Genomic DNA, 25975 nt, shown 5'->3' with positions numbered 1-25975 from the left:
AGACAGTATTACTGTCACAGAAAATTAAAGACACACAATACATGGCGGCAGCCCACGAAGAACAGTCAGCTCAGCAAGTAAACATCAACAAAAGAAAGGCTGAAAGAAAGAAAAATACGACCAACAAAAAGAATGAGGTCAAAGTCCCTTGCCATTTAATATAGACTGTTCCTACTAATGTTTATGCACTACTGTTCTAGCACCCGTTATTGTAACGGGCTAAATGACTAGTTTCAAATAAAAGCACAAAATAATTGGTGGCATACACCAATCAAGTACAACATTAAAACCACTGACAGGTTAAGTTAATAACATTGATTATCTTCTTAGAATGGCACCTGTCAAGGGGTAAGATAAATTAGGCAGCAAGTTAACAATCAGTTTTTTAAGGCAATGTGTAAGAATCAGAAAATATGGGCAAGCACAAGGATTTGAGCAACTTTGACAATAGGCAAATGTTTATGGCTTGATGACTGAGTCACAGTATCTCCAAAACAGCAGGTATTGTGGGTTTCCCCAGTATGCAGTGGTTAGTATCTACCAAAAGTGGTCAAAGGAAGGACAACTGTTGAACCAGCAACAGGTTCACTGATGCACGTGGTGAGTGAAGGATGGGCAGTCTGGTCTGATCCCACAGAAGAACTACTATAGCACAAACTGTTGAAAAACTTAATGCTGGCAATGAGAGAAAAGTGTCAGAACATACAGTCATCAGCTTGCTGTGTATGGGCCTGTGTAGCCACAGACTGGCCGAGTGCCCATGATCACCCCTGTCCACCACCATAAGAGCCCACAATGGGCATGAGCTTCAGAACTGAACCATAAAGCAATGGAAGAAGGTGGCTTGGTATAATGAATCTAATTGTTTTTTTTAGATCATTCCGACAGCTGTGTGCGTGTGTGTCTAGGGAAGAGATGGCAGCAGAATGCACCATAGAAAGAAGGCAAGACGGTGGATGTTCTAGGCAATGTTCTGCTGGGCATTGGAGTCCTTGCATTCATGTAGATGTTACTTTGACACATACCACCCAACTAAAGATTGCTGCAGAACACGTACACCCTATCATGGCAACAATATTCCCTGATGGCAGAGGACTCCTTCAGCAGAATAATGCGCACTGGCACACTGCAAAAAGTGTTCAGGAATGGTTTGAGGAACACGACAAAGAGTTCTTAGTGTTGACTTGGTGTCTAAATTCCTTGGATCTCAATCCAAGGGAACATCTGTGGGATGTGCTGCAAAAAAAAATTTGATCTATGGAGGCTCCACCTAGCAACCTGCAGTACTTAAAGGATCTGCTGCTAACATTTTGGTGCCAGATACCACAGAACATCTTCTGAGATCTTGTGGAGTACATGCCTTGATGGGTTAGAGTTGCTTTGGCAGCATGAGGGGGACCTATGTAATATTAGGCAGGTGGTTTTAATGTTATGCCTGATTAGTGCGACTGATCTATTAATGTTATGGCTGATCTATTAGCTTTGAACTTTTGGTCACTGCACCTTTTGCCCTGAGTAAACAGCCTTTTCAAGTATTGCCATAAATTCTCAATTGGATTGAGATCTGGACTCAACTACACCAGGACATTAGCACTGTTTGTATGGTGGCACTGAAGTACAAGCTACAGAAAATAAAAACAAGTGGTGTGAGAAATGTAAGAGCTGATCCTTATAAAATTAAAACAAGTGGCACTTAAAAAATGAGTTGTGATGTGTGTAAAATACAAATGGTGTCAACAATAAAATGAGGCGCAAGCAAAAAATAGAGGAGTGGCAGCATTAACAGGTGGTGCACATAAATCAGAATTTAGGGTACAAAAGAAGAAGGCTGGTTGGTGGAAAGAACTGTCAGTCACTTTAAGAAGAAAGTCTAATGACAGTAGTAGAGTGCAGATGTTCATTCTTTTTTATATGAAATATGTAGATAGGCTTTTCATAATTTAATTATAGGTAGCTACCTGAGCATAAGTCAACTACGGAGAGTACCTCTTCCAAATCTACTTTCCAAAGTTATTTTTTATAACATAAAACAATCACGTTGTGTTAGGCGTTTCCTTGAGTTATTTGTAAAAGAGACATTAAAAGCAAGCTAAGCGCATTCTTTTCTCAGTGGTAAAATGTATTCCTGGCCCTAATATTTCTGCTGTGGGAATCTTGGAAAAATATGTCAGTTTTAGTATTGTAGCAATTCTCAAAGAATGCATTACCAAGGGATACAAAATTAGCACAGTGGGCCACATATTAGTGTGTTATTGTTTGGCTGTATGCTTACAGTAAATCTAAGAAACAAAAGTGTGAATTATAAATTAGGTTGAGCTTCCCTTGGCTATATGTAAAAATAGTTTTTATATAAAATACTTGCCTTGATGAAAGTCCAGACAGAGCTTTGTTGAGACATTCTGGAGTATTGTCAACAGATGGTTGTACCTCAGGAGTATCTGTGTCCTGTTTAGAATCACGGTCTGCTTCTCCTCCAATTTCAGTTTTGTCTTCTCCATCTGTCTCCTTTAAAATATAAAATATAACAATTTATAAGAAAATGATCATTGTGCAATGTCTCTATGAATAGTTTAAGCTCAATAGATTGTTTATTCATAAAATAAACCCAAAGAAGGACTAAAATAAAAAAAATCAATAGTACCAATTATAAGAATTAAAACATCATTTCTCTGAGCCATTGTTCATAGGTGTTGGTCCCTGTCTACCAATTAAGGCGCTCCTTCCAACTTCCTATTTTAAAATACCTCAAAGTCTCTCTTGCTTTCTCAGCTGCGATCCCTTCCCCTTGACTGTGAGCTCTTAAACCAACTCAACTCATAAGTCTGTACTCAAAAGCCATGAGGTGGTTTCAAACCCTGTTTTAGTGGTGGCTCTATCTGTGCTACAGGGACAACAGTCCATGAATTTGCTTAATGACTACCATTGCATTCAGATGCCTTAAAAAAAGAAACACCTCTGAGGTTGCCTTCCTGTCTTATTTAAGGGACAACATGGCTTGTGTTCTCTGAGCTTCGGACCATATGCTGTTCTCTACTGGCCCATTTATCAGATATCCTTTTTCCAGCCCTCAACAGCCTGATGTTTTTTTCTGTCCGTATGTTTTATATTATATATGTACATACACACACATACATATGAACAGACAAAAAATAAGAAAGCTTTAGAAAAATCTGTGCTACTGATAGTACCAGATATATCACTGTGGTATATAATACTTATTTATAATACTTATGTCCCTATTTGTATATGAGTATTTTTGTAGTCACTCTATTACCTGTTAAGAGTAATATTTAACAAGCAATTCCTATTTTTCAGTATCATCACATAAAAGGTTTCTCTCAAAAACCTGGAACTGTTCATTGACTCCTTTTTATGTTACCTCACTTGCTTAGCTAAAAACTGAGATACTAATTTTATCACATTTAATATTGCGGTTCTTATAAAAAAATATATTAGAAAAGGTCCATTTGCATATGAATATTTTTACAGACACAATATTATATTTTACCGTATTCTTTAACAAACAGTTGTGTTCTTCAGTATTATACCTCACTTGCTTAGCTAAAAACTGAGATACTAATTTTATCACATTTAATATTGCGGTTCTTATAAAAAAATATATTAGAAAAGGTCCATTTGCATATGAATATTTTTACAGACACAATATTATATTTTACCGTATTCTTTAACAAACAGTTGTGTTCTTCAGTATTACCTCAAAGAAGGCCTCTTTCAAAAACCCTGGTCTTCATTTGTGATGGCTATTCTAATTTATCACAGATGTGGGCACAATTTTGTGCGACAGTTAATATTTATGATAAAATGCACCTTAAGTTAAAAAGCAACATTACATTCTCACTGTTTCATTTGAAGTACTATAAAATGCAGCCTATTCATTTGTGCATCTGCCGTTGACAGAGGACATGCCCTCTTAGCGCTATCCACCCAAATGCTTCTGAAAGTGTGTTGTTTTTTTACCACCTTTCAATGTTCAAGGTTTCAGTATTACCAAGGTGTTCAAAACTAAAGCTGCAGCTCTTTGTATTTCAATTTAAACTGATGGGTTACATTCCCATTGAAATCTATGAATTTAGCTTTTCATATATATTTATTTGACTTTATTGAAGCCATTGCAACAAAAATAAATGGTTCCCCATATCTCCTTGTGTTTTTTCTATATCAGCACTTGTGAACTTGTTTGTGAACAGCTTTGAAATGTCTTCGCTTTTAACATGTACATAAATCCTACAGGATGGGAGGGTGGAGGGCTAATTCAGTTGTTGTCACTTTTCTTTAATGAACAGTACTGGCTGAACGATTGTTTTCTCATTTATGAAGAAATAATAAATTGCATGGGAATCAAATTATGGCTGCAAACATGTAAGTAATCAACTTTTAGAGGTTGTGACTTTATATTTTTGGTGCGGAAGAAGACGTGAGTGGCCACTGTTGATTATGCAAGCACAGATGTAATGTGAGCAGCTAAATGGGATATATTAAGCTGCAGCCCTGTGTAAACAGAAGAGGTAATCAGCATTTGAAAACCACTCTTTCTACTGCAGGTATTACACAATTTAAGTATTTCACAGGTTTGTATCACATATTGGGGCATTTAACCATGCTTTAGTCTCATTTTTTCATATACGGTATATTTCAGTATTTCCTGAGAACTGTGTATTGCTTCTTGTATATAAGCAAACAGAACGCACAACATACTATCAAACCAACAGGCTGTGCCAAAAACAAATTTACTGAAAGGGCAAAAAAGGGAAAAAGTAGAAACAAATCAAGATAAAAAATATTTTCTGTTTTCTTAATTTTTTATTAGGGGAAATTCTTAGAAGGGTACAGTATATGGATGGATCTCTTCTTAGTTATGGAAAATTTTCATGGTCTTTGTTGCCTTAAGATAGCACTAATATGGCCTATACGTTAAGGATTATTGTTTTCAACCTTCCATGTTCTTTACCTTGGGCTTGAATCTTCCACTCTTACCTGATTTTGAAAGAATTTTGAAGCTTTGACTATGGTTTGTATTTTTTAATAAGTAGTTTGTGTTGTACAGTGGTGCCAGAAAGTTTGTGAACATTTAAAAACTTTCTTTATTTTTGTATAAATACTGTATGATCTAAAACATGATCAGATTTTCACCAAGTCATAAAACTAGATAAAGAGAACATATTTAAACATATTGCACAAAACATTATACTTGTTCATTTATTTATTGAGAAAATGATGTAATGTTACTTTTCTGCAAACAAATATGTATGTGAATCTTTACTTTTGGTAACTGGCATGACCCTCATATGCAGCAACATGGTAAATGACAATTGTTAATCAGCTCTGAACATTTCTTTGGAGAAATCTGAACCCATTCCTCATTGCAGAACTGCTTTAACTCGTCGATATTGGTGGGCTTCCTTTCATGAACTGCTTGCTTCAGGTTATTCCACAACATTTCTATAAATTTAAGATCAGGAGTTTAACTTGCCGATCCAAAACATGAAATTTCTTCGCATTGATTGAAATAGCTGACATTTATGTAACACTCGATCACTTCCTTAAATAAAATAAATAACCAGTTATCATGTTTTTTTGTGTTGTTTGTTTAAAGGAGTTATCTTTATCTAGTTGTAGGACTTTAGAAATAGAGGAAATTCTAAGGTTTTACAAACTTTCTGGCACCATTGTAAACAGTCTATATAAAAAAATTAATAATATTCACATATTCAAAATCTTAAAGTTTTTTGTTCAGTCTAGTCAGTCATGACAGTCAGAGGTATGTGCTTTAGACTAGGACTTTCTTTACCAGAGCCTTCTTTCTTAAACTTCACTGGCTACTCTTAAGTAACATTACGGTACTATTTATTTTGAAATAAGTAAAATATATTAAACCTGCAGCTGCTCTGCATATCCATCATTTCAAAAAAATCTCCATCATCTCCTCAGATAACACATTTTGTTAATCCTGTCATTCAAGTACCCTTGGGGCTGTGGGCTTACTTTGTAAATTTATAGAGGCCTATTGTTAAAAGTTAATTAGAATGTGTAGTCTTAAGAAAATATACATTACACCTCTTTGGGTGTGTAACTTATTCTAATTTGGGTATAATTAATTTTCAACATTATTTTTAACACCTTAAATTTCTTTAATAAATGTAAATTATACAGAATAGATGATTAGTTCTGCAAAATGATAACAAAAACTAAAGTAAGTTTACAATAAAATGATATCTGATGCACTCACACTTTAAGATTTTTAAATGCAATTACAGACTGAGAAAGATATTTTAATAGCGTTTAAATCAGCATTTCTTAAACTTTTTGGAAGCCCAAAACAAAATACATTTGATCTGCAGAACCCCTATGAAAATGTAAAAAAATGCAATAATCAAAACAGTTTCAGGTCTCAAGCATAATACATGTAAATGTGGATCTGGACTAGGAACCTAAATGCTTACTTATTTAAAAGTCCTCATTCACTATGATTGTTTTGCTTAAAATTTATCAATAACTAGCCTTCAAATTTGATATAATGTATAACGAAAGATCAGACTATGTACCTTCTTCGTTCTAAGGGCCAGGGTATATTTAATGCCACACGACTCCTACACTTGCGGATTGCGGACGCTGCTTCTACACAAGCAGTGTACTGTCTGTACTTGTAAAAAGTATTTTATGTAAGTCTTGAGGATTCCACCAGGTGGCAGTGTGAGACATCCTCAGGGTGAGAAAACAACTTCCGGTTTCACTGTGTTGTAGGTTGAGGGAAGAAAGATGAAGATAAAAATTCTTTGCATTCTGATGCTGTTGTGAAGGAGCAAAAAAAGACAGCAACAGCAATGTAGAACATGGTATGTTAGACCTCTAAATATATTGTATCATTATGATGGGGAATATGCCAGCAGCTGGAAATTACTACAGAGAGTGGTGAACGCAGCAGAGCACATCACGGGCAAAAGTCTCCCTGCCATTGAAGACATTTGCCTCCATCAGTGCTTGCATAAGACAAGCAGCATCATAAAGGACCACAGCCATCCAGCACACCAGCTGTTCTCCTTGTTACCGTCTGGCAGACAATACAGGAGTCTGGCTGCTCGCACTACAAGACTTAAGAACAGTTTTTACCACCAGGCCATTCGACTCCTCAACAGCAACACCTGAACACTTACATTACACCTACATTGCATTACATCTACATTGCACTACTCACACACAAACTGTACTTGCACACACTCTGAATACTGACTGGAACATGCATCTGCACTTTATGGAATATGCATCTGTACTTATAAAACATTATCTGTGCAATAACTGTCATTTGTACTTGCTGCTCATTCAACTCATATTGCTCCATAACCTATTTTAAAACGTACACATTTCATTTTATATGGCTAGTCTATTTTTAACTTGTAATTTTTTTAAATGATTTTTTTAGCTTAATTGGATCTAGGCTGAGTGACCTGTTTTTCTCGTCATACACATTTCATTGTATGTTGACTCTGTGTTAACCTATATATGACAAATAAACCTAAACCTAACCTTTTCTCAGACATTTTTCACTTTGCATGGATGCATCTGTCTTGAATTTGTGTCCATTTCATCTTGCATGTTTCCACATTCACTTTCAAAGAGCTGACGATTTGATGCCAGCTGTTCTGACAGGCGTGTCTGCCAGTATGGAGATATTGATAGTACACAATGATGCTAACGTCATGTATCAAAACTTGAACAAACATTCCACCTAAATTTTTGTTGGTACTGCAACTTGCGCATGTATTGCGTTAATTTCTGATGATAGCCACGATGCATGCACATAAGCATTTTCAACGTCAGTATAAATCCAACCTTAGATAGACCATTCTTTACTTGTGCATTAAGATTAAATAGATCCAGAACCCAAAAACAAAAATTGTCTTGAGTTATAACATTTAGGAAAACGGTCTTTAAATTTAATCAATGACATTTTGTAAAAGATTGATCACAATAAGTTTTACTTGGTTAAAACTGTAATCTTTAGTTACATTTTGAAGTTATCAAAGAAGTTTTTTTAGTTGTTTATATCCAAAGTTTAATTTTCTTCTTTGGTCTTCTACTTTATTATATCTGTCCAGTATTGTTTTAAGTGTTTCCTGAAGTGTTAAGTCAAACTTTTGCAAAAGCTGAAATATGCCTACAGGGTAGCATAACTTTATGCACCAATTTGTACTTTCTGAGAACTGCACAATGTTTGATAGCAATATAATTATTTCTGCTTAGATCATCACAAAGTCTTTTTAAAAATCAGCCTTAGAAAAAACTGCAAACAGGTACATGACTCATGTCTCTCTATTATAAAAAAAAAAAATCCTGGAAAGCAAAAGCAAAGCAGCGATACGTGATCTTCTTGGAAGGCATTTAAAAGACCCGCAAGACAAAAGAGACTCGCCACGGAGTGGCTCACGGGGACCGTAAACATGAGACTTGGTGCCAAGAGATTGTCCCAGGGACGTCTCGTGGGGACGTTGAACATGAGATTCTTGCAAGACACGCCCTACTTACAAAAGATATTATATAAGAGCACACCCATCAAAAAACACTCAGTGATGTAAAAGCACGTAGTACACACAGATCATGTGCTCTCAGCACATATAAGGCGTATAAGGACAATATGGAGAATAGAGACCCAAATGCATTGGAGAGAAAAAAAGGCAGATAAGAGACTATGAAAGCAGTGGAATTCGAAAGTCTCAAACAAACGATGGCGCAATACACATGCAGAGAAAGGTACAGAATATGAAAGCAGTAAAATTCGAAAGTATTGTAGCATCCCAGCCAGGTTGTGGGCTTTTTGGTTTTAAGTGACTGTTAGATCCGATTGAGGGAGGGTGGAATACAGCACGGAAGACTGATAGCAGGGTATTGATTGATGCGGTAAAGGGGGGCATTGGAGAGGGTCCTAGAAAGTTGTGTTTGGGGTTAGGAAGTCGGAAATTGTTCAAGTCAAACGTTTGTGTTAATTTATCATGTCAGTCGCTACAGTATCAAAGAATATAGAAAAGATTGCATTACCGCAAACAAAAGGTGATTAATCATCAGAACCAGGTGTAATTGAAAAAAACAGCAGGACAAATCGAGCTCAGAAATAAAAGGCAAAGAGTAGACAACAAAGTGTTTTCGCATTCGTATCATTCAATGCACAAAACGTGAATTGCACAATAATGGACACCTTTACATTCTCTTCATTATTCAGATCGATATCAACCAACCACTTGTTATGGACAGAAAAACAAGAATAGGTATGCTGTACAAAACTGAACAAGGCAAAATGCTGGATTAAATGAAACCTACACCTTCTCAGCACGAGATCAGCAAGTGGAGCACAGAATCCTCAGGCTGAATCAGCCGGGTAAATCAAAAGAAACTGAGCAGAATGGGAAAACGCAGGGGGAGCCAAAACCTTGTTGCTATTCTCTTTATATTCTGAATCTTTTTGGAAAGGATTAGATTATTTTATAGTGCTTCCAAAAATTATATTAACATGCTCATATTTTGTTATTAAAATATTCATTTGTTTAATTTTTTTTTTTACAGTTTTTCAAATTGATGCATCACTCTGCCTAATCTTATACACATATAATTATGCATGGTGTTTAGCTCTGCTTACTGGCTGTCAAAAATTGCTGTCATTTTAAAGGAGCAACAGGTTTTATTTACCTTCAACAGCCAGTTAATCCACTGGTGTATTTTTAATCGCTGCTCAAGTATCATGTTGCCATCTGTAATTAGCAGCTACCTTCCCTAAATTTGACTCCCCAATGACTTTGCTGTACTAAGGGTATGTACTACCACATCCTACTAATTTGCTCGTCTGATAAGTACTGTCATTTGTAAGGTTGTCCAAAGTAGCTTTTACTTTACTATTTACATTATTTTAAGAGCAGCTAACATTCAGCTCTTAAGTTTTCTAAAAGAGCCCATTTAAAATGTAATTTTATATTTGTAAACTCTTCAGCAGTTAGTGTAAAACACTTAATGCATAGACTATTAGATTTACAGTATGTTTTGTGCAGGACAGGCTAAAGTCAATGAGAAAACAGAAAGCAAGACAAAATACACTTTAAAAACTACTGTATACCATCCATCCATCCATCCATCCATCATCCAACCCGCTATATCCTAACTACAGGGTCACGGGGGTCTGCTGGAGCCAATCCCAGCCAACACAGGGTGCAAAGCAGGAAACAAAACCCTGGTAGGGCGCACACACACACACATACTAGGGACAATTTAGAATTGCCTATAAACCTGGTTTTTAAAAAATATTTTTTTATATATATTTTTTGTTCTCTGGCCATCGGCATGAGCGATAATTAGTGGTTTTCAGCTGCGATTATTTGATGAAATAAAGTTATAAAGCACAGGATAGGAATTTTTCATATTAGGACGGAACACTTAATAGTTTATTGTTAAGTTAATGGAACATTTCAATCATTTGAGGTTTTCATTATAACATCGGTTATAATTTATTCCATTGTAAATGAGCAGCTACTAGCCTACTAGGGTACTGGCACTTGGACATGATATTGAAATTTGATATGTACTCTAATAACGTGTAAGCCGTGTTACTAAATTTTTATTTTTCATTAAATTTGATTTCTAAGCATGACATCAAATTTTATGTTGTGTCTAAACAACAGTATACAGATTAAGTTTGGCAACAGTTTAGATAGAGTTCATATCATAGGCTCATAGCAAGTAGCGAGCCGCATACTAATCACAAATTTTAAGAAAATTACAATGTATAATCGGCCGAGTGGGTGGACCTCGTCGCCTCACTCGTTGAAGGATGCCCAGGCCGGTTTTGAGACCCAGTCCGCTCCTGTATTGATTCCTTCAGAGTCAGATTTACAAATATATTAACCCAAAAGAATAGCTTCTTCACTATTCAACTGGCAGCATGTACATTGACTACTGGTTTTGTTTCATATCTCATCAGCATTCTTTACAGACCTGCGGTGGGTTGGCACCCTGCCCAGGATTGTTTCCTGCCTTGTGCCCTGTGTTGGCTGGGATTGGCTCCAGCAGACCCCCGTGACCCTGTGTTCGGATTCAGCGGGTTGGAAAATGGATGGATGGATTCTTTACAGACACACACATCAGTAAGGTTCTTATTTGGCTAAGAAAGAACGTTACATGCATAGCCGCGAGAGAGAACACATTTTCTCTTGCACCCTCCATGTGTTCTGAATTTGCTGTTGCAATTCTACAATTCATATTCATTTAATACAAATGAAAGTACTGAGTGGTATACAAATAAAACGGATTTCAAATTTTGCCTTTAATTGAAATATTTAGTTTTTAAAAGCTTTTAATTATGATGCTTTAATCAATTTTAATACAGACTGTTCAAACAAAAGGATAACAAGAAAAAGAAAATATTTTATTTAAAGTCAAAATTTATTTTTTAAATATTGGATTTTTTTTTTTTAGTCTGATCCCATTTTTTATAAAATTGAAACCCGTTTATGGTGTTACCTTTATTTGTAAATGAAATCCATGCACCTATCCTTCTCCACGAAAATCTCAAGTCACTTTTTTATAAAAGTCCTCCTTAGTTTCCTTTAGTTTTAAAAGTCTTAATCTTCCATTTTGGCAGTCAGTCAGAACAAAACATAAAAGTAAACGGTCCACTGCAGTGCACTTCCATCCATCCATTATCCAACCTAACTACAGGGTTACGGGGGTCTGCTGGAGCAAATTCCAGGGCGCAAGGCAGGAAACAAATCCCTGGGCAGGGACAATTTAGGATTGCCAATGCACCTAACCTGCATGTCTTTGGACTGTGGGAGGAAACCGGAGTACCCAGAGGAAACCCACGCAGACACGGGCAGAACATGCAAACTCCATGCAGGAAGGACCCGGGAAGCGAACCCGGTCTCCTAACTGCGAGGCAGCAGCGCTACCACTGCGCCACCGTGCCGCCCCTACTGTATACCACAATAAAAAATTAAGCTAAAATATTCTTTAATTTTTAGTGATGGTTCGCGCCCTTGAAAACCTCACTTTCATAAACCCTTAAATTAGATAGTTTCTTGAATTTATAAATGCAAGGAACCTACAACATCAACAACATTTATTTATGTAGCATATTTTCATAATAAGAATGTACCTGAAACTACTTTATAAGATGTCAAGTTGTATTAATTAAGAGCTAGATACAATAACAAATGTTGTTTACTGCTTATGTTTTCCTTTTATGAAGTGTTAACATAAAAATTTAAAAACAGCTGACTTAGTAAAGTAGATCTATCAATCAGAGAAAATAATGCCATGGAGAATGCAAGAAAATATCCAAACAGCAGACACACCAAGGTCTTAAAAAGTATGAATTTAAAATTAATACCAGAAAATTTTGGTTGACAAAGTTGTTTTTTAAAATTAAGAAAGAGTCAGCAGGGTGAATGTCAAGTGTTATATAAAAACAACTAAAATGAGGGGCACAGATGGAAGTAATTTTATGCAAAAATTGAAACATTTTCCCTCATACAGACAACCATAGGTATGTGGAACAAGTAACCAAATAGTTGCATTGTCAGTAGCACTTTATGCACAAATTTGGGTTTGGCCCAAACATACAGTATGTGCATGGATCAAACTACTTTATACTAGTAGTCCAAAAGCCTCAGTTTGTATTAACAACATTATTTCAGATAACTTCAAACTAGAAACATGGTACTTGACAAGGATCACAATTTATAAAAATATGTTAAAAGTCTCTTCCTTTCAAAGACCCCAGAGTACATTGGGGAAAGGATCTGTCACTTAATAATTCATAAAAGGAGTGGAAGGCAGCCTTGCACAGAATACACTTGAGCTCTTTATGTCATTCAACTTAAAATCTTTTATTGAGCACATTTATCTCATTTAAAATTGTCCAAAATGTATCCAGGGCAAGATTCAGCCTGTGAATGTTGCAATCTAGCTTCAGCCTCAACGGGCCACATGTTCTGGGTGTGCACCAAATTAACAACATTTTGGACATATATCTTTGCATGCCTATCAGACAGCTTAGGTGTCACTATCATTCCTAACCAATTAGTAGCTGTGTTTGGGTGTACTCCCAGATGGCCTTAAAGTGGAGGACAAAAAAACTGTAACTTCCTTTACTACACTACTAGCACATAGACTTATCTTGCTCAACTGGAAGAATCCCACCCCACCATTCTTGTCAGTGGTTCTATACTACTTGAATTTACAAAAAATCAAATTCTCACTTTGAGGATCTGCTCAAACCTTTTAAAAATAGGACAGGATCTAATCAGTAACATTTTAAAATAAGTTTCCATTTTGGGGAAAAGGATACCCTTCTTTTTTTGCTCCTTTTATAGAGTAGTTTCAGTTGATGGCTCCTCTCTCTTTCTCTTGGGTAGGGATTGAATTTTGCTTTGATTTGTTAAATTTGACTTGACTGTATGGAATGTTATCTGTTTCTAATTAAAATCAATAAAAATATAAAAGATAGTAGTACTTTATGGACCTTTAGATCTCAACTTGATGACATTTTGTAAGCATTAAGTGAATAGAATTGAGAAGTCATGTTGGACTAAATGGCCTGTTCTTGTCAAAACTTTTGCTCTTCCTCAGCTTTTTAACTTTCATTAGAGGCCACCTCATCAGACCTCAAGAAAGTTTCAGGCAACAGATGCGTGGGCATGATAATGCTTGAAATTTGCACAAGTTAGCTAGTACACAATGAAGAGTTACATCATGTTAACAAAATAAAATATCTAAGTGGTCATCAAAGCAAAGCCAAACTGTACCAAAGATAACATATCTGCTTAAATCATCAGCGGAAGAAAAAATAGGCAAAATGCTACCAGTGTCACCAAAGGAGCAGATTAATATATGTCAAGTGAATTGAGCAGTATGCTGAGTTTGACTGAAAAGGCTTCTTCTTCTTGTCCACTTTATCTGCCTCCTCCCACTACAAATGCCCATCAGCTTATAAATAAAGATGCACCAAGAAACCTGACAGGTTCAGACCCAGGGAAAAATTACCTTATGTAGTGTTTTAAAATAAATAAGTAAAAATGCTTCATTATTATTATGCTAGTGCCACAGCAGTTTTTTCCAAAATTGCAACAAACAGGCCGTGCATAGCATGGGTTTGATTTAATTTGATCTCCGAAAAAATGTCTGAATAGTTTTAGCAGATGAGACAGGCGAGTTTGAAATACATTAGAACAACAATGTAGCGTTAATCTAAGAACAGATGAGAAAAAAGGTGTTAAATGCAGTAAATCGTCAAGTATTTGTCCACGTTCTCAGGGTTTAGGTTTTTTTTTTTTTTTTTTTTAATTTAAATATTTTTGTGATTTGGTTTATTTAATTTGTGGAATAAGTATTTCCATTTTAATTGTGTTAGATCGTTGGTACTCCTTTTCATGAACACCATTGTGTTGTTGATAGCAAATCCATTGTTCTAAGCCTGATCCCTGACTGCAACGCACCGTGTACAACCTTACATTTGATTTCTGAAACAAAAAAAGCCTACATTTACACTGCAGCTCAGTTCCCATTGTTTCACTCATGTGTGACACAGATCTGATGTTTTTAGAGAAATACAACTGGCAAAAAATAATATGTAATCAAAACCTTTCAGAAAATATTTTCATTACTCTCATTACAACTGTTTTGCATCCAAACTCTCCCCATAACACTCTCGCCAGCTCTGTCTCCTGTCCTTTGATCAAGTTATTTTTGTATCATATCACAAACACGTGCATGGGGGGCAGTCAGTTAGCTTAATGAATGTTGTATGCCGAGACAGGGGTTGAATGGGTGCACTAAAAAATAACTAAAGCCCATCGCATCACTTCTTGTGATTCTGGGCTATACAAAAATAAACTGTATTGTATTGTACTGTACTAATACTCTTTCTCCTTCCCCTACAGATTGCCAGAAGATAACTGCTATAACTTTGCATCCAGTTCCTTCACAGATTCCACTTCTGGACATAATCTCAAGCCTCCTCTGACATCACTTCTGGCAAGCTCAGAAGACACACACCTCTTCCTCCCTTCTACCTATAAAATCCCAATCACTTCAGTTTTCTGGAAGTCACGTATTGCACACGGTCCCGATTGACTATTCTGTTTTTTTTTTTTTTTGCTAAAATGTTTGTTCTTTTGCCTTACTTACCCCAAACCTTTTCACGCCGCTCTTGTCCTTTTGTTACAATACAGAACACCAGCAGTGAAAAATGCACTCAGCCCAATAACTGATTTTTCCTTTCTTGTTTCTCTTCTTTGCCATTACAAGCTTACAAATTCACAGACATCTTGTACTGAAATAATGTGAAGTACTGCAGCAACCAGCATCTATCTATGTTTGCATCTGTTTTATCCAGTTTTATCCATTTTGTCCATTCAGGGCACATTCAAGACTGATATCTGTACTCTTATCAGATTTGAAAAACTTGAAAAATTAATTTGAGCAGTAAGAAAGAAAAAAAATCAGACATGAGACAAAAATCTGGAGTCTTTTTTAGCTGCAGGATGAAGTGTCTCTCTTCAGACAATAGCTGTTTTATGTTTAATTGAAAACAAGTTAAATGTGTAAAACATTGAAAGCACTAAATATGGGAGTGTTAAATTAAGGTTCCACTGTAAAAGCTTTTTTTTATGGTGGATTGCCCACCTCCACCATTGCAGGGTGCCCTTAATTTTTGCATGATGCCAGTGACAAGGTCATCTACTTTTTTGCTAGTGTTTGTAGTCATTCATTTGCTATAATAAATATATATTACTGTGTGTGCTTTTAGAAAAAGCAATGACTCAGAATTTAAATAGTTGTATTATTTACTATTGGCGAAATAGATTTCTATTGGCGAGACCCCCATGCCTATTGTATATAAATGTTACTCTTTCAAGAACAAACTATATAAGATGAGCAAGACTCAGGGGTATTATTCTGTCATTGATGTATGTATTTTACAATTAATATCTGATTCATATGACTTTAAAATCTTCTCATTGTCTCTAAGTTGATAACCATCAGTGTACTAAGCTCTGTGAAATCATCTGCAGACACAGACCAAAAATTACTTAAATGTTGATTTTGACAAAAGGAAAGCCTTACATCATGTGAATGTTGAAAACTTCGAAAGAAAAACAGGATGTGCAATTTGTCAGTTTGTTTATCAGTAAATATGGATAAACTTATCATTACTTGGCAATGCTCGAAGTTATTTTAGAAAGACCCAAGAGTTAATCACTTTGTATTATTACACACTGTTAAGTAAAGCATAATATATTATAGTTACCATATCAAAATAAAAAGTGTATAAAAGAAAAAAAGATAATCTCTATAATTGGGGAAGGCTCACTAGGTTATCTGTATACTAAAACCACATTGGCCCATTCATATCATCCTGAGTTAGAAAGCTTTTTGATGGCTAGTGGGTTAGAGGTTATACTGCTAACATTACTACTAAGAACATACAACGCCTTGATTAATAAGTAACCTCTGGCTTCTTTCTTAATCTTGAGTAACCTTTGAGCAAGTTCAGGAGTTGTTCTGTTAGAAAGCCTGACAAGTTTATCAAAGGCCATCTCAGTAAAACTGCAGCAACTAAACCTTAAAGATTTGTGCAAATGTTTCAGAATTTATTGGAAAAACACAGCAATACAATGCAGAGTCTATGATTTGAGAAGATAGATACAGTGGTGTGAAAAACTATTTGCCCCCTTCCTGATTTCTTATTCTTTTGCATGTTTGTCACACAAAATGTTTCTGATCATCAAACACATTTAACCATTAGTCAAATATAACACAAGTAAACACAAAATGCAGTTTGTAAATGGTGGTTTTTATTATTTAGGGAGAAAAAAAAATCCAAACCTACATGGCCCTGTGTGAAAAAGTAATTGCCCCCTGAACCTAATAACTGGTTGGGCCACCCTTAGCAGCAATAACTGCAATCAAGCATTTGCGATAACTTGCAATGAGTCTTTTACAGCGCTCTGGAGGAATTTTGGCCCACTCATCTTTGCAAAATTGTTGTAATTCAGCTTTATTTGAGGGTTTTCTAGCATGAACCGCCTTTTTAAGGTCATGCCATAGCATCTCAATTGGATTCAGGTCAGGACTTTGACTAGGCCACTCCAAAGTCTTCATTTTGTTTTTCTTCAGCCATTCAGAGGTGGATTTGCTGGTGTGTTTTGGGTCATTGTCCTGTTGCAGCACCCAAGATCGCTTCAGCTTGAGTTGACAAACAGATGTCCGGACATTCTCCTTCAGGATTTTTTGGTAGACAGTAGAATTCATGGTTCCATCTATCACAGCAAGCCTTCCAGGTCCTGAAGCAGCAAAACAACCCCAGACCATCACACTACCACCACCATATTTTACTGTTGGTATGATGTTCTTTTTCTGAAATGCTGTGTTCCTTTTACGCCAGATGTAACGGGACATTTGCCTTCCAAAAAGTTCAACTTTTGTCTCATCAGTCCACAAGGTATTTTCCCAAAAGTCTTGGCAATCATTGAGATGTTTCTTAGCAAAATTGAGAGGAGCCCTAATGTTATTTTTGCTTAACAGTGGTTTGCGTCTTGGAAATCTGCCATGCAGGCCGTTTTTGCCCAGTCTCTTTCTTATGGTGGAGTCGTGAACACTGACCTTAATTGAGGCAAATGAGGCCTGCAGTTCTTTAGACGTTGTCCTGGGGTCTTTTGTGACCTCTCGGATGAGTCGTCTCTGCGCTCTTGGGGTAATTTTGGTCGGCCGGCCACTCCTGGGAAGGTTCACCACTGTTCCATGTTTTTGCCATTTGTGGATAATGGCTCTCACTGTGGTTCGCTGGAGTCCCAAAGCTTTAGAAATGGCTTTATAACCTTTACCAGACTGATAGATCTCAATTACTTCTGTTCTCATTTGTTCCTGAATTTCTTTGGATCTTGGCATGATGTCTAGCTTTTGAGGTGCTTTTGGTCTACTTCTCTGTGTCAGGCAGCTCCTATTTAAGTGATTTCTTGATTGAAACAGGTGTGGCAGTAATCAGGCCTGGGGGTGGCTACGGAAATTGAACTTGGGTGTGATACACCACAGTTAGGTTATTTTTTAACAAGGGGGCAATTACTTTTTCACACAGGGCCATGTAGGTTTGGATTTTTTTTCTCCCTAAATAATAAAAACCATCATTTAAAAACTGCATTTTGTGTTTACTTGTGTTATATTTGACTAATGGTTAAATGTGTTTGATGATCAGAAACATTTTGTGTGACAAACATGCAAAAGAATAAGAAATCAGGAAGGGGGCAAATAGTTTTTCACACCACTGTAGATAGATAGATAGATAGATAGATAGATAGATAGATAGATAGATAGATAGAAATTCTGTCTAAAATTGAAGATATTCAGTGAAAATCACAAAGTTAAAGTGTTATTATGATAAATGACAATCCAGATGAGGCAGAAACATTATTGTAATAAACTGAATAGAACAACATAATTTTTAAACTAAAGTTTACACTTACAGTGTATAAAATCATGCAGATACAGGTCAGGACCTTCAGTTAAAATTCACATCAAACATCAGAAAGGGGAAAAATGTGATCTCAGTGATTTCAACCACGACATGATTTTTGGTGCTAGATGGGCTGGTTTTAGTATTTCTGTAACTGCTGATCTCCTGGAATTCTCATACACAACTGTCTCTAGAGTTTACTCAGAATGATCAAAAAAAACAAGATTCAGTGAGTGGCAGTTCTGCAGGCAGAAATGCCTTGCTGATGACAGAAGTCAGAGGAGAATGGCCAGACTGGTTCAAGCTGACAAAAAGGCTACAGTAAAGATGACCATTTCATACAACTGTGGTGAACAAAAAAGCATTTCAGAGCACAATACATGTCAAACCCTGAGGCAGTTGTACTAACAGTAGAAGACCACGTCAGGTTCCCTTCCTCTCAGTCAAGAATAAAAAGCTAAGGCTATGACCACAAGTTCACCAAAACTCAACAGCTAAAGATTTGAAAAATGTAGATTAGCTTAGTCTGAAAAAACACACAGATTGTAGGGTCAAGATTTGGTGCCAACAGCATGAATCCATGCACCCAGCCTGCCTTGTGTCAATAATTCATGCTGGTGGTGTTGGTGTAATGGTGTGGGGAATGTTGTCTTGGCACACTTTGGTTAATACCAATCAATCATCGCTTAAATACTATGGCCTATTTGAGTATTGCTGACCATTTGCATCCCTTAATGGCCATACTTTTTCCATCTTCTACTGTAATGGCTACTTCCATTATGATAATGCATCATGTCACAAAGCAAAAATCAACTCAAACTGGTTTCACGAGCATGACAATGAGTTCAGCATTCTTCAGTGGCTTTTCCGGTCACCGGATCTGAATCTAATAGAACACTTCTGGGATGTGGTAGAACAGGAGATTTGCAGCATGAATGTGCAGCTGCAGAAATTACGTGATACAATTATGTCAATTGACATAATGCTGACCAGTATCATTTGTGTCTCCCCACCCATTGCTCAGTAAATGTCAGTGCTGGCAGTTGTGCATAGTCCATGATTTTAGTATTGTTAGTAATACAATGTGTCAGCATTTAGTGGCCTTACCAGGCTAAAAAAGGAAAAACTGGCAGGCAACGTGAAATTCACTGATTTATAACTTAAGCTATTTATCAACAGTTACGATTTTAAACCCGGCAAAAATGCACTGTCTATGTTAAATGTATTTTGAACCCTTTAAAAATAAATGAATAGTCTATCTCTATGAATCTTGAGTCTGACATATTAGCATTCCAAAATGAAATCTATAGAACTAATATTTATTTGATTATCTGTGTAGTTTGATTAAAAAGCATTTTATGAAAAGAGGCAAATAAAGATCCACATATTCAAAATGCCAAACCCTAGAACTGCCACAATGGAAACAAGAAGGAAATGCAAAGTATAGCTCAGCCAAAATGCAAACTTCACACCAAAAGGCTAACCAAAGCTGGCAACATTAGCAGCTATGCCTCAGTGATACCCTACTAACTCAAATGCCAGTAAATAAGATTCCTGCTATCATAGTGGCATTACTGCTTACCTGAAAAAGAAAACTGACACCTCCAAAGAAAGCAAGAAGGCTTAGTAAAAGATTTCTTCCTGAATTCTCTACTTTTTTGCATTTGCCAACAGGTGATTTGACACTGTCAATACCTCTAGTGTCTTTGTGCCAGAAGTTGTTTAAAAGGTAAACTGCTGGTTAAATGGATAAAGCATGGCTGCTGTATCTGAATGTAATCACTTTAATGAGGGAGTGATGATTACCACAACACATAACGATGAACAACTACAAAGCAGGGATACTGATGCTGCTGGCCGATGTACACCTCCAGGAGAAATAATTCTGCCCTTTGCGGACTTTCAAAATGTTTTCACCCTTTTGACATGGGTATGTTACAGCCAGAGTGTATTCCCTGGCTTTTCTTTACTTTCCTTTTCTATTTATTTTTTTATTTTCAGCCTATTATACAGAGGTGTGAAAAACTATTTGCCCCCTTCCTGATTTCTTATTCTTTTGCATGTTTGTCACACAAAATGTTTCTGATCATCAAACACATTTAACCATTAGTCAAATATAACACAAGTAAACACAAAATGCAGTTTGTAAATGGTGGTTTTTATTATTTAGGGAGAAAAAAAAATCCAAACCTACATGGCCCTGTGTGAAAAAGTAATTGCCCCCTGAACCTAATAACTGGTTGGGCCACCCTTAGCAGCAATAACTGCAATCAAGCGTTTGCGATAACTTGCAATGAGTCTTTTACAGCGCTCTGGAGGAATTTTGGCCCACTCAACTTTGCAAAATTGTTGTAATTCAGCTTTATTTGAGGGTTTTCTAGCATGAACCGCCTTTTTAAGGTCATGCCATAGCATCTCAATTGGATTCAGGTCAGGACTTTGACTAGGCCACTCCAAAGTCTTCATTTTGTTTTTCTTCAACCATTCAGAGGTGGATTTGCTGGTGTGTTTTGGGTCATTGTCCTGTTGCAGCACCCAAGATCGCTTCAGCTTGAGTTGACGAACAGATGGCCGGACATTCTCCTTCAGGATTTTTTGGTAGACAGTAGAATTCATGGTTCCATCTATCACAGCAAGCCTTCCAGGTCCTGAAGCAGCAAAACAACCCCAGACCATCACACTACCACCACCATATTTTACTGTTGGTATGATGTTCTTTTTCTGAAATGCTGTGTTCCTTTTACGCCAGATGTAACGGGACATTTGCCTTCCAAAAAGTTCAACTTTTGACTCATCAGTCCACAAGGTATTTCCCCAAAAGTCTTGGCAATCATTGAGATGTTTCTTAGCAAAATTGAGACGAGCCCTAATATTCTTTTTGCTTAACAGTGGTTTGCGTCTTGGACATCTGCCATGCAGGCCGTTTTTGCCCAGTCTCTTTCTTATGGTGGAGTCGTGAACACTGACCTTAATTGAGGCAAGTGAGGCCTGCAGTTCTTTAGACGTTGTCCTGGGGTCTTTTGTGACCTCTCGGATGAGTCGTCTCTGCGCTCTTGGGGTAATTTTGGTCGGCCGGCCACTCCTGGGAAGGTTCACCACTGTTCCATGTTTTTGCCATTTGTGGATAATGGCTCTCACTGTGGTTCGCTGGAGTCCCAAAGCTTTAGAAATGGCTTTATAACCTTTACCAGACTGATAGATCTCAATTACTTCTGTTCTCATTTGTTCCTGAATTTCTTTGGATCTTGGCATGATGTCTAGCTTTTGAGGTGCTTTTGGTCTACTTCTCTGTGTCAGGCAGCTCTTATTTAAGTGATTTCTTGATTGAAACAGGTGTGGCAGTAATCAGGCCTGGGGGTGGCTACGGAAATTGAACTCAGGTGTGATACACCACAGTTAGGTTATTTTTTAACAAGGGGGCAATTACTTTTTCACACAGGGCCATGTAGGTTTGGATTTTTTTTCTCCCTAAATAATAAACACCATCATTTAAAAACTGCATTTTGTGTTTACTTGTGTTATATTTGACTAATGGTTAAATGTGTTTGATGATCAGAAACATTTTGTGTGACAAACATGCAAAAGAATAAGAAATCAGGAAGGGGGCAAATAGTTTTTCACACCACTGTATACATTCACCAAAATATACCCTTTCATTGCAATATTTTCCATAACAATATATACCGCAAGCATGACATGGGATGGACAGGCATCCTGACATGGAGACCTGAAGGAGACTCCCCAGGTGGATGGATGGGCATCCCAGCCAAGGAGAAGAAGATTCCTTACCTGGACAGAAAGCCCCAGGCAGCCAGACAGGTGTCCCGACTGGACATATTTGTAGTACCTTTCATGACAGGGTTAAACAGGAGGAAAGGGGAGGACTGTCTCTAGATGACGCTAGATGGCAGTGGCCCTGGATATCGGTGCCCATCCAGAAACCATGCAGGGAATGCCAGGAATTGTAGTCCAGTAATGCAGCCCTGCTGGGGTCCGTGGGTGCTGCAAGAGGACACTCCCTGTTATATGGGACTTCCACATGGCCCAGAAGTGCTTCCAACGGGCCAGAGCCCTGGCACTGGAAGTACTCTCGGGTCCTTAATAAAATGGAGCACACTGCCTTGTCCAGGTGAGTAGGAGCTGAGAGGAAGGCAGGCAACACTAGAGGACAGCAGTGCGATAGAGAGAGCAAAAGGAGGAGAAAGATGAGACAACTAGTTTATTTGAATGTACAAAGGCATTTTTGCATAACCAACACCCTTTAGTTGAACCCGGAACTATTTTGTGTTCATGTTTGGGGCTCTGTGGCACCCCCTAGTCTTCATAATACACCATTGATGCACTGATGTCATTTTTTTTTGTGCCATCTACGGTAAGGTAGAAAAAATGCATTTGGTTGGTACTTGCATACACTTTTGTGAACTCTAGTGCACTGCTAGTATTAGCACCATTGGAGAAGAAAACTCACCTAAAATTGCCCATCACATGTGGCTATATGATTTACACTAGCGTGCAAAACACACAGTGGAAGGCAATGGGGTCCCATTAGTCCTGCAGTGCTGCCTGGGCATTGAAATCTCACTTTGTAGCATCAAAAATACAATAAAGCAGCTGACTGAATCATGCACATACACAATCAGCAAACCAATCCTGTCTTATACATCTGGCCAGGATCATACACAACAGCCACTTCCATGACACATATGCACTTATGATATTGTGACTGCAGTGCAAATGGCTCTTTCATCATGTGGATCAAGGTAATAATTGCTTACCAGAAAAAAAATGGTCAGCCTACCATACCATAGAGCAGCTCCAGTTAGTTAACACATACATTTGAGGACAAACCATTGTTCCCTTGTAATGGGAACACTCTTGATATCACAATACCAGCACACCACACTCTTGAGATCAAGGCAAAAACTAAAGGCTACATGGGGCTTCTACGTATACTTTTTATTCTAAAAGTCTTCACTTTTTCTCAGGTGTTCTTGAGGCGTATCAAAGGAGTTGCTCCCTTTCTCTGCCAGACAGGCTGGTGCCACTCAGTCATTTAGCTCTGCAGGCAAAGAGCCTTCTGCCAGTTGCTACAATCTGTAACACTATATAGAACATATTTTTAAAATTTATTTTTATGTATCAACCCCAACCCCCAATTTTGATTTTGAGACATTCAAGAGATTCAAAGGGTTATTTAGGCTTCTCAGAGTGCCCTAGACCAGGGGTAGGCAACGTCAGTCCTGGAGAGCCGCAGTGGTTGCAGGTTTTTGTTCCAACCCAGTTTCTTAATGAGCAATCAATTATTGCTGATGAAACACTTATTGCTTAAGTGATAGCTGCTAGATGGAGAACTTCTGGCTGCTTTGTCTTTTACATCTTATTACTAAATAAGGAGCCATTAACACACTGAATGCAGCTGTTTAAGATTGAAATAAGCAATTAAGGGCGGGGAGACTTAACAAGCGAGACCACTAAAATGAAGCATCAAACTATCACTTAAGCAATAAGTGTTTCATCAGCAATAATTGATTGCTCATTAAGAAACTGGGTTGGAACAAAAACCTGCAACCACTGTGGCTCTCCAGGACTGACGTTGCCTACCCCTGCCCTAGACCCATATAATGGTTCTAACTCATCGTGCAGATATTTCATACACCCCATTCTGAATTGCCAAAGTTCATCTCAGTAAAGTGTATTTCAGGTCTAAGCTACAACAAAGTTCCAAAAGAAAAACTTAATAAAAAAAGTTTACAACTTTATCGGTAATAGGTCAGAGGTGGTGCACTAATTACATTTACAATCATATAAACAGAGTCAGGTTACAAGAGGTCAACATCTCCCAGTTGGAAGAAAGACAGACCTTACAGCCTTGTAAGTGGGTGTGTGTACAGAGGCAGCAGGCCAACTGCTCTACAGTCAGCAACAAATTTGATTATGTGTAGCAAAACTCACTAGGAACACAGCAGATCTTTATTGTTTAGGATGTGTTTACTCAGTTCATTTATGTTAACCCTATCCTTTCTTTGTGTGAGGATCATAATCTGGTTGCTGGGCCTACGTCTGTGTCTTATGGACATTATCCAAACATTTACGACATAGAAATCACATCTTGAAATCTTTCACAAATTTAAAGAGAGAAATGTGAAGGTATAGCAAGGGCCAGATGTCTTAATTCTTATATTTTCTTACTATTTAAGTTTCACAAATGTCAAAAGCAAAGCTTCACAGAAAAGAAAAAAAAAAATCATTATTTTATTGGCTGAAACTTTGATCATATCATCAAGCCAAGTTTTTATTGTCTCCAGAATTGCTGTAAAAAGCAATCTTTGTCTTGCAGTTTAGCTTTCAGAAAGAAATGATTCCACTTTGCAAGGTCAAACCTTCACCAACTGCCAATCGAAAAGCAGCAAAGGTCTAAAGTAGCTAGAAAGATGACACATGTAGTCAGCATAACACTCACGAAAGAAAATTATAAGTGAGCTACCATTTATCATTAATAATAAGTTATTTTTAACTAAACAAAGAATTGTCTTCTACAATAGCATACCATAATGACAAACATATCAGGCCATCAATGTTGCTTCCAAGTACAAGAACATTTAATTTTTTTGTGTCTTAAACAAATTATCCAAGACACTTTTTAAAAATTTTTATTGCAATATGAACACAACACAAACAGAAAATTAAATGGTTTATCTATTGAATAAAATCTGTTTATTTACTTAAAGCTCATAATATCTGTGTACAAAAGTTAGCAAACCTTTTTCTTCAATAAAGGCTGACACGTGGTTAACAGAAATTACACATTTCCAGCAATTTCTATAACAACCCCTTCATGTTGCACATCCTTCATGAAAACAATGGGCCACATATGATGGCTTTTTGTATGAAACATCCAGTTAAAATCTTGCTACGTTATGTTCAATACAGTGAGACTCAACCATTCCAAAATACAAAAATACATTCTCAATAATCCATTAACTGACATTTATGGCTCAGCCTCAACTCATGAATTACACTCTTCAGCATAATTTTTGGTATGACTTAAAATTTACACCTCCTTCAAGGACACCGAGTTGTCCATGTCCATGGACAGATATTCATACATAGACAGTGACCATCCTGTTTCAAATATGACACTTCAACAATATTAATACATTCATTACCCATCACTTAGCAGAACTTTATTTTCCCAGGTAAGCTTTTTGAAAATTGTCTAGAAATTGGATGCATTTTGAAATAATGGCACTTGCCTCCATCCAATTAAAAGAGTTACCACCAGACATCAGCCATGCACCTTCAGCGCAGATTTACAGATGGTAAAGAATAGTGACCCCGGAACAAAATTTCTAAATGTATCAAATGCAGTCCGTATAATAGCCCAATTGGGGGGGCTATTCTAGTGGGACTTCGCTGCCTTGAAGATTATGTCTTAGTTCTTAAACATCCAAAATATGATTCATTTCT

The 25975-nt window shown here is 37.1% G+C and overlaps 1 protein-coding gene across 1 annotated transcript in view; it reads right to left on the bottom strand.

The window, feature by feature from the left end:
* cds1 (CDP-diacylglycerol synthase (phosphatidate cytidylyltransferase) 1) overlaps nucleotides 1–25975 on the bottom strand; it is a 96591-nt gene that overhangs the window by 43011 nt on the left and 27605 nt on the right. The window contains exon 2 of the mRNA XM_028805611.2: nucleotides 2363–2505. Within this exon, the coding sequence (XP_028661444.1) occupies nucleotides 2363–2505 (143 nt within the window). The remainder of the gene's footprint in view (nucleotides 1–2362; nucleotides 2506–25975) is intronic.

Source organism: Erpetoichthys calabaricus, chromosome 7, assembly GCF_900747795.2.
Source record: "Erpetoichthys calabaricus chromosome 7, fErpCal1.3, whole genome shotgun sequence".
Lineage (NCBI taxonomy): Eukaryota > Metazoa > Chordata > Cladistia > Polypteriformes > Polypteridae > Erpetoichthys > Erpetoichthys calabaricus.
The sequence above is the reverse complement of the archived record's forward strand: the minus strand, read 5'-3'. Positions and strand labels throughout refer to the sequence as shown.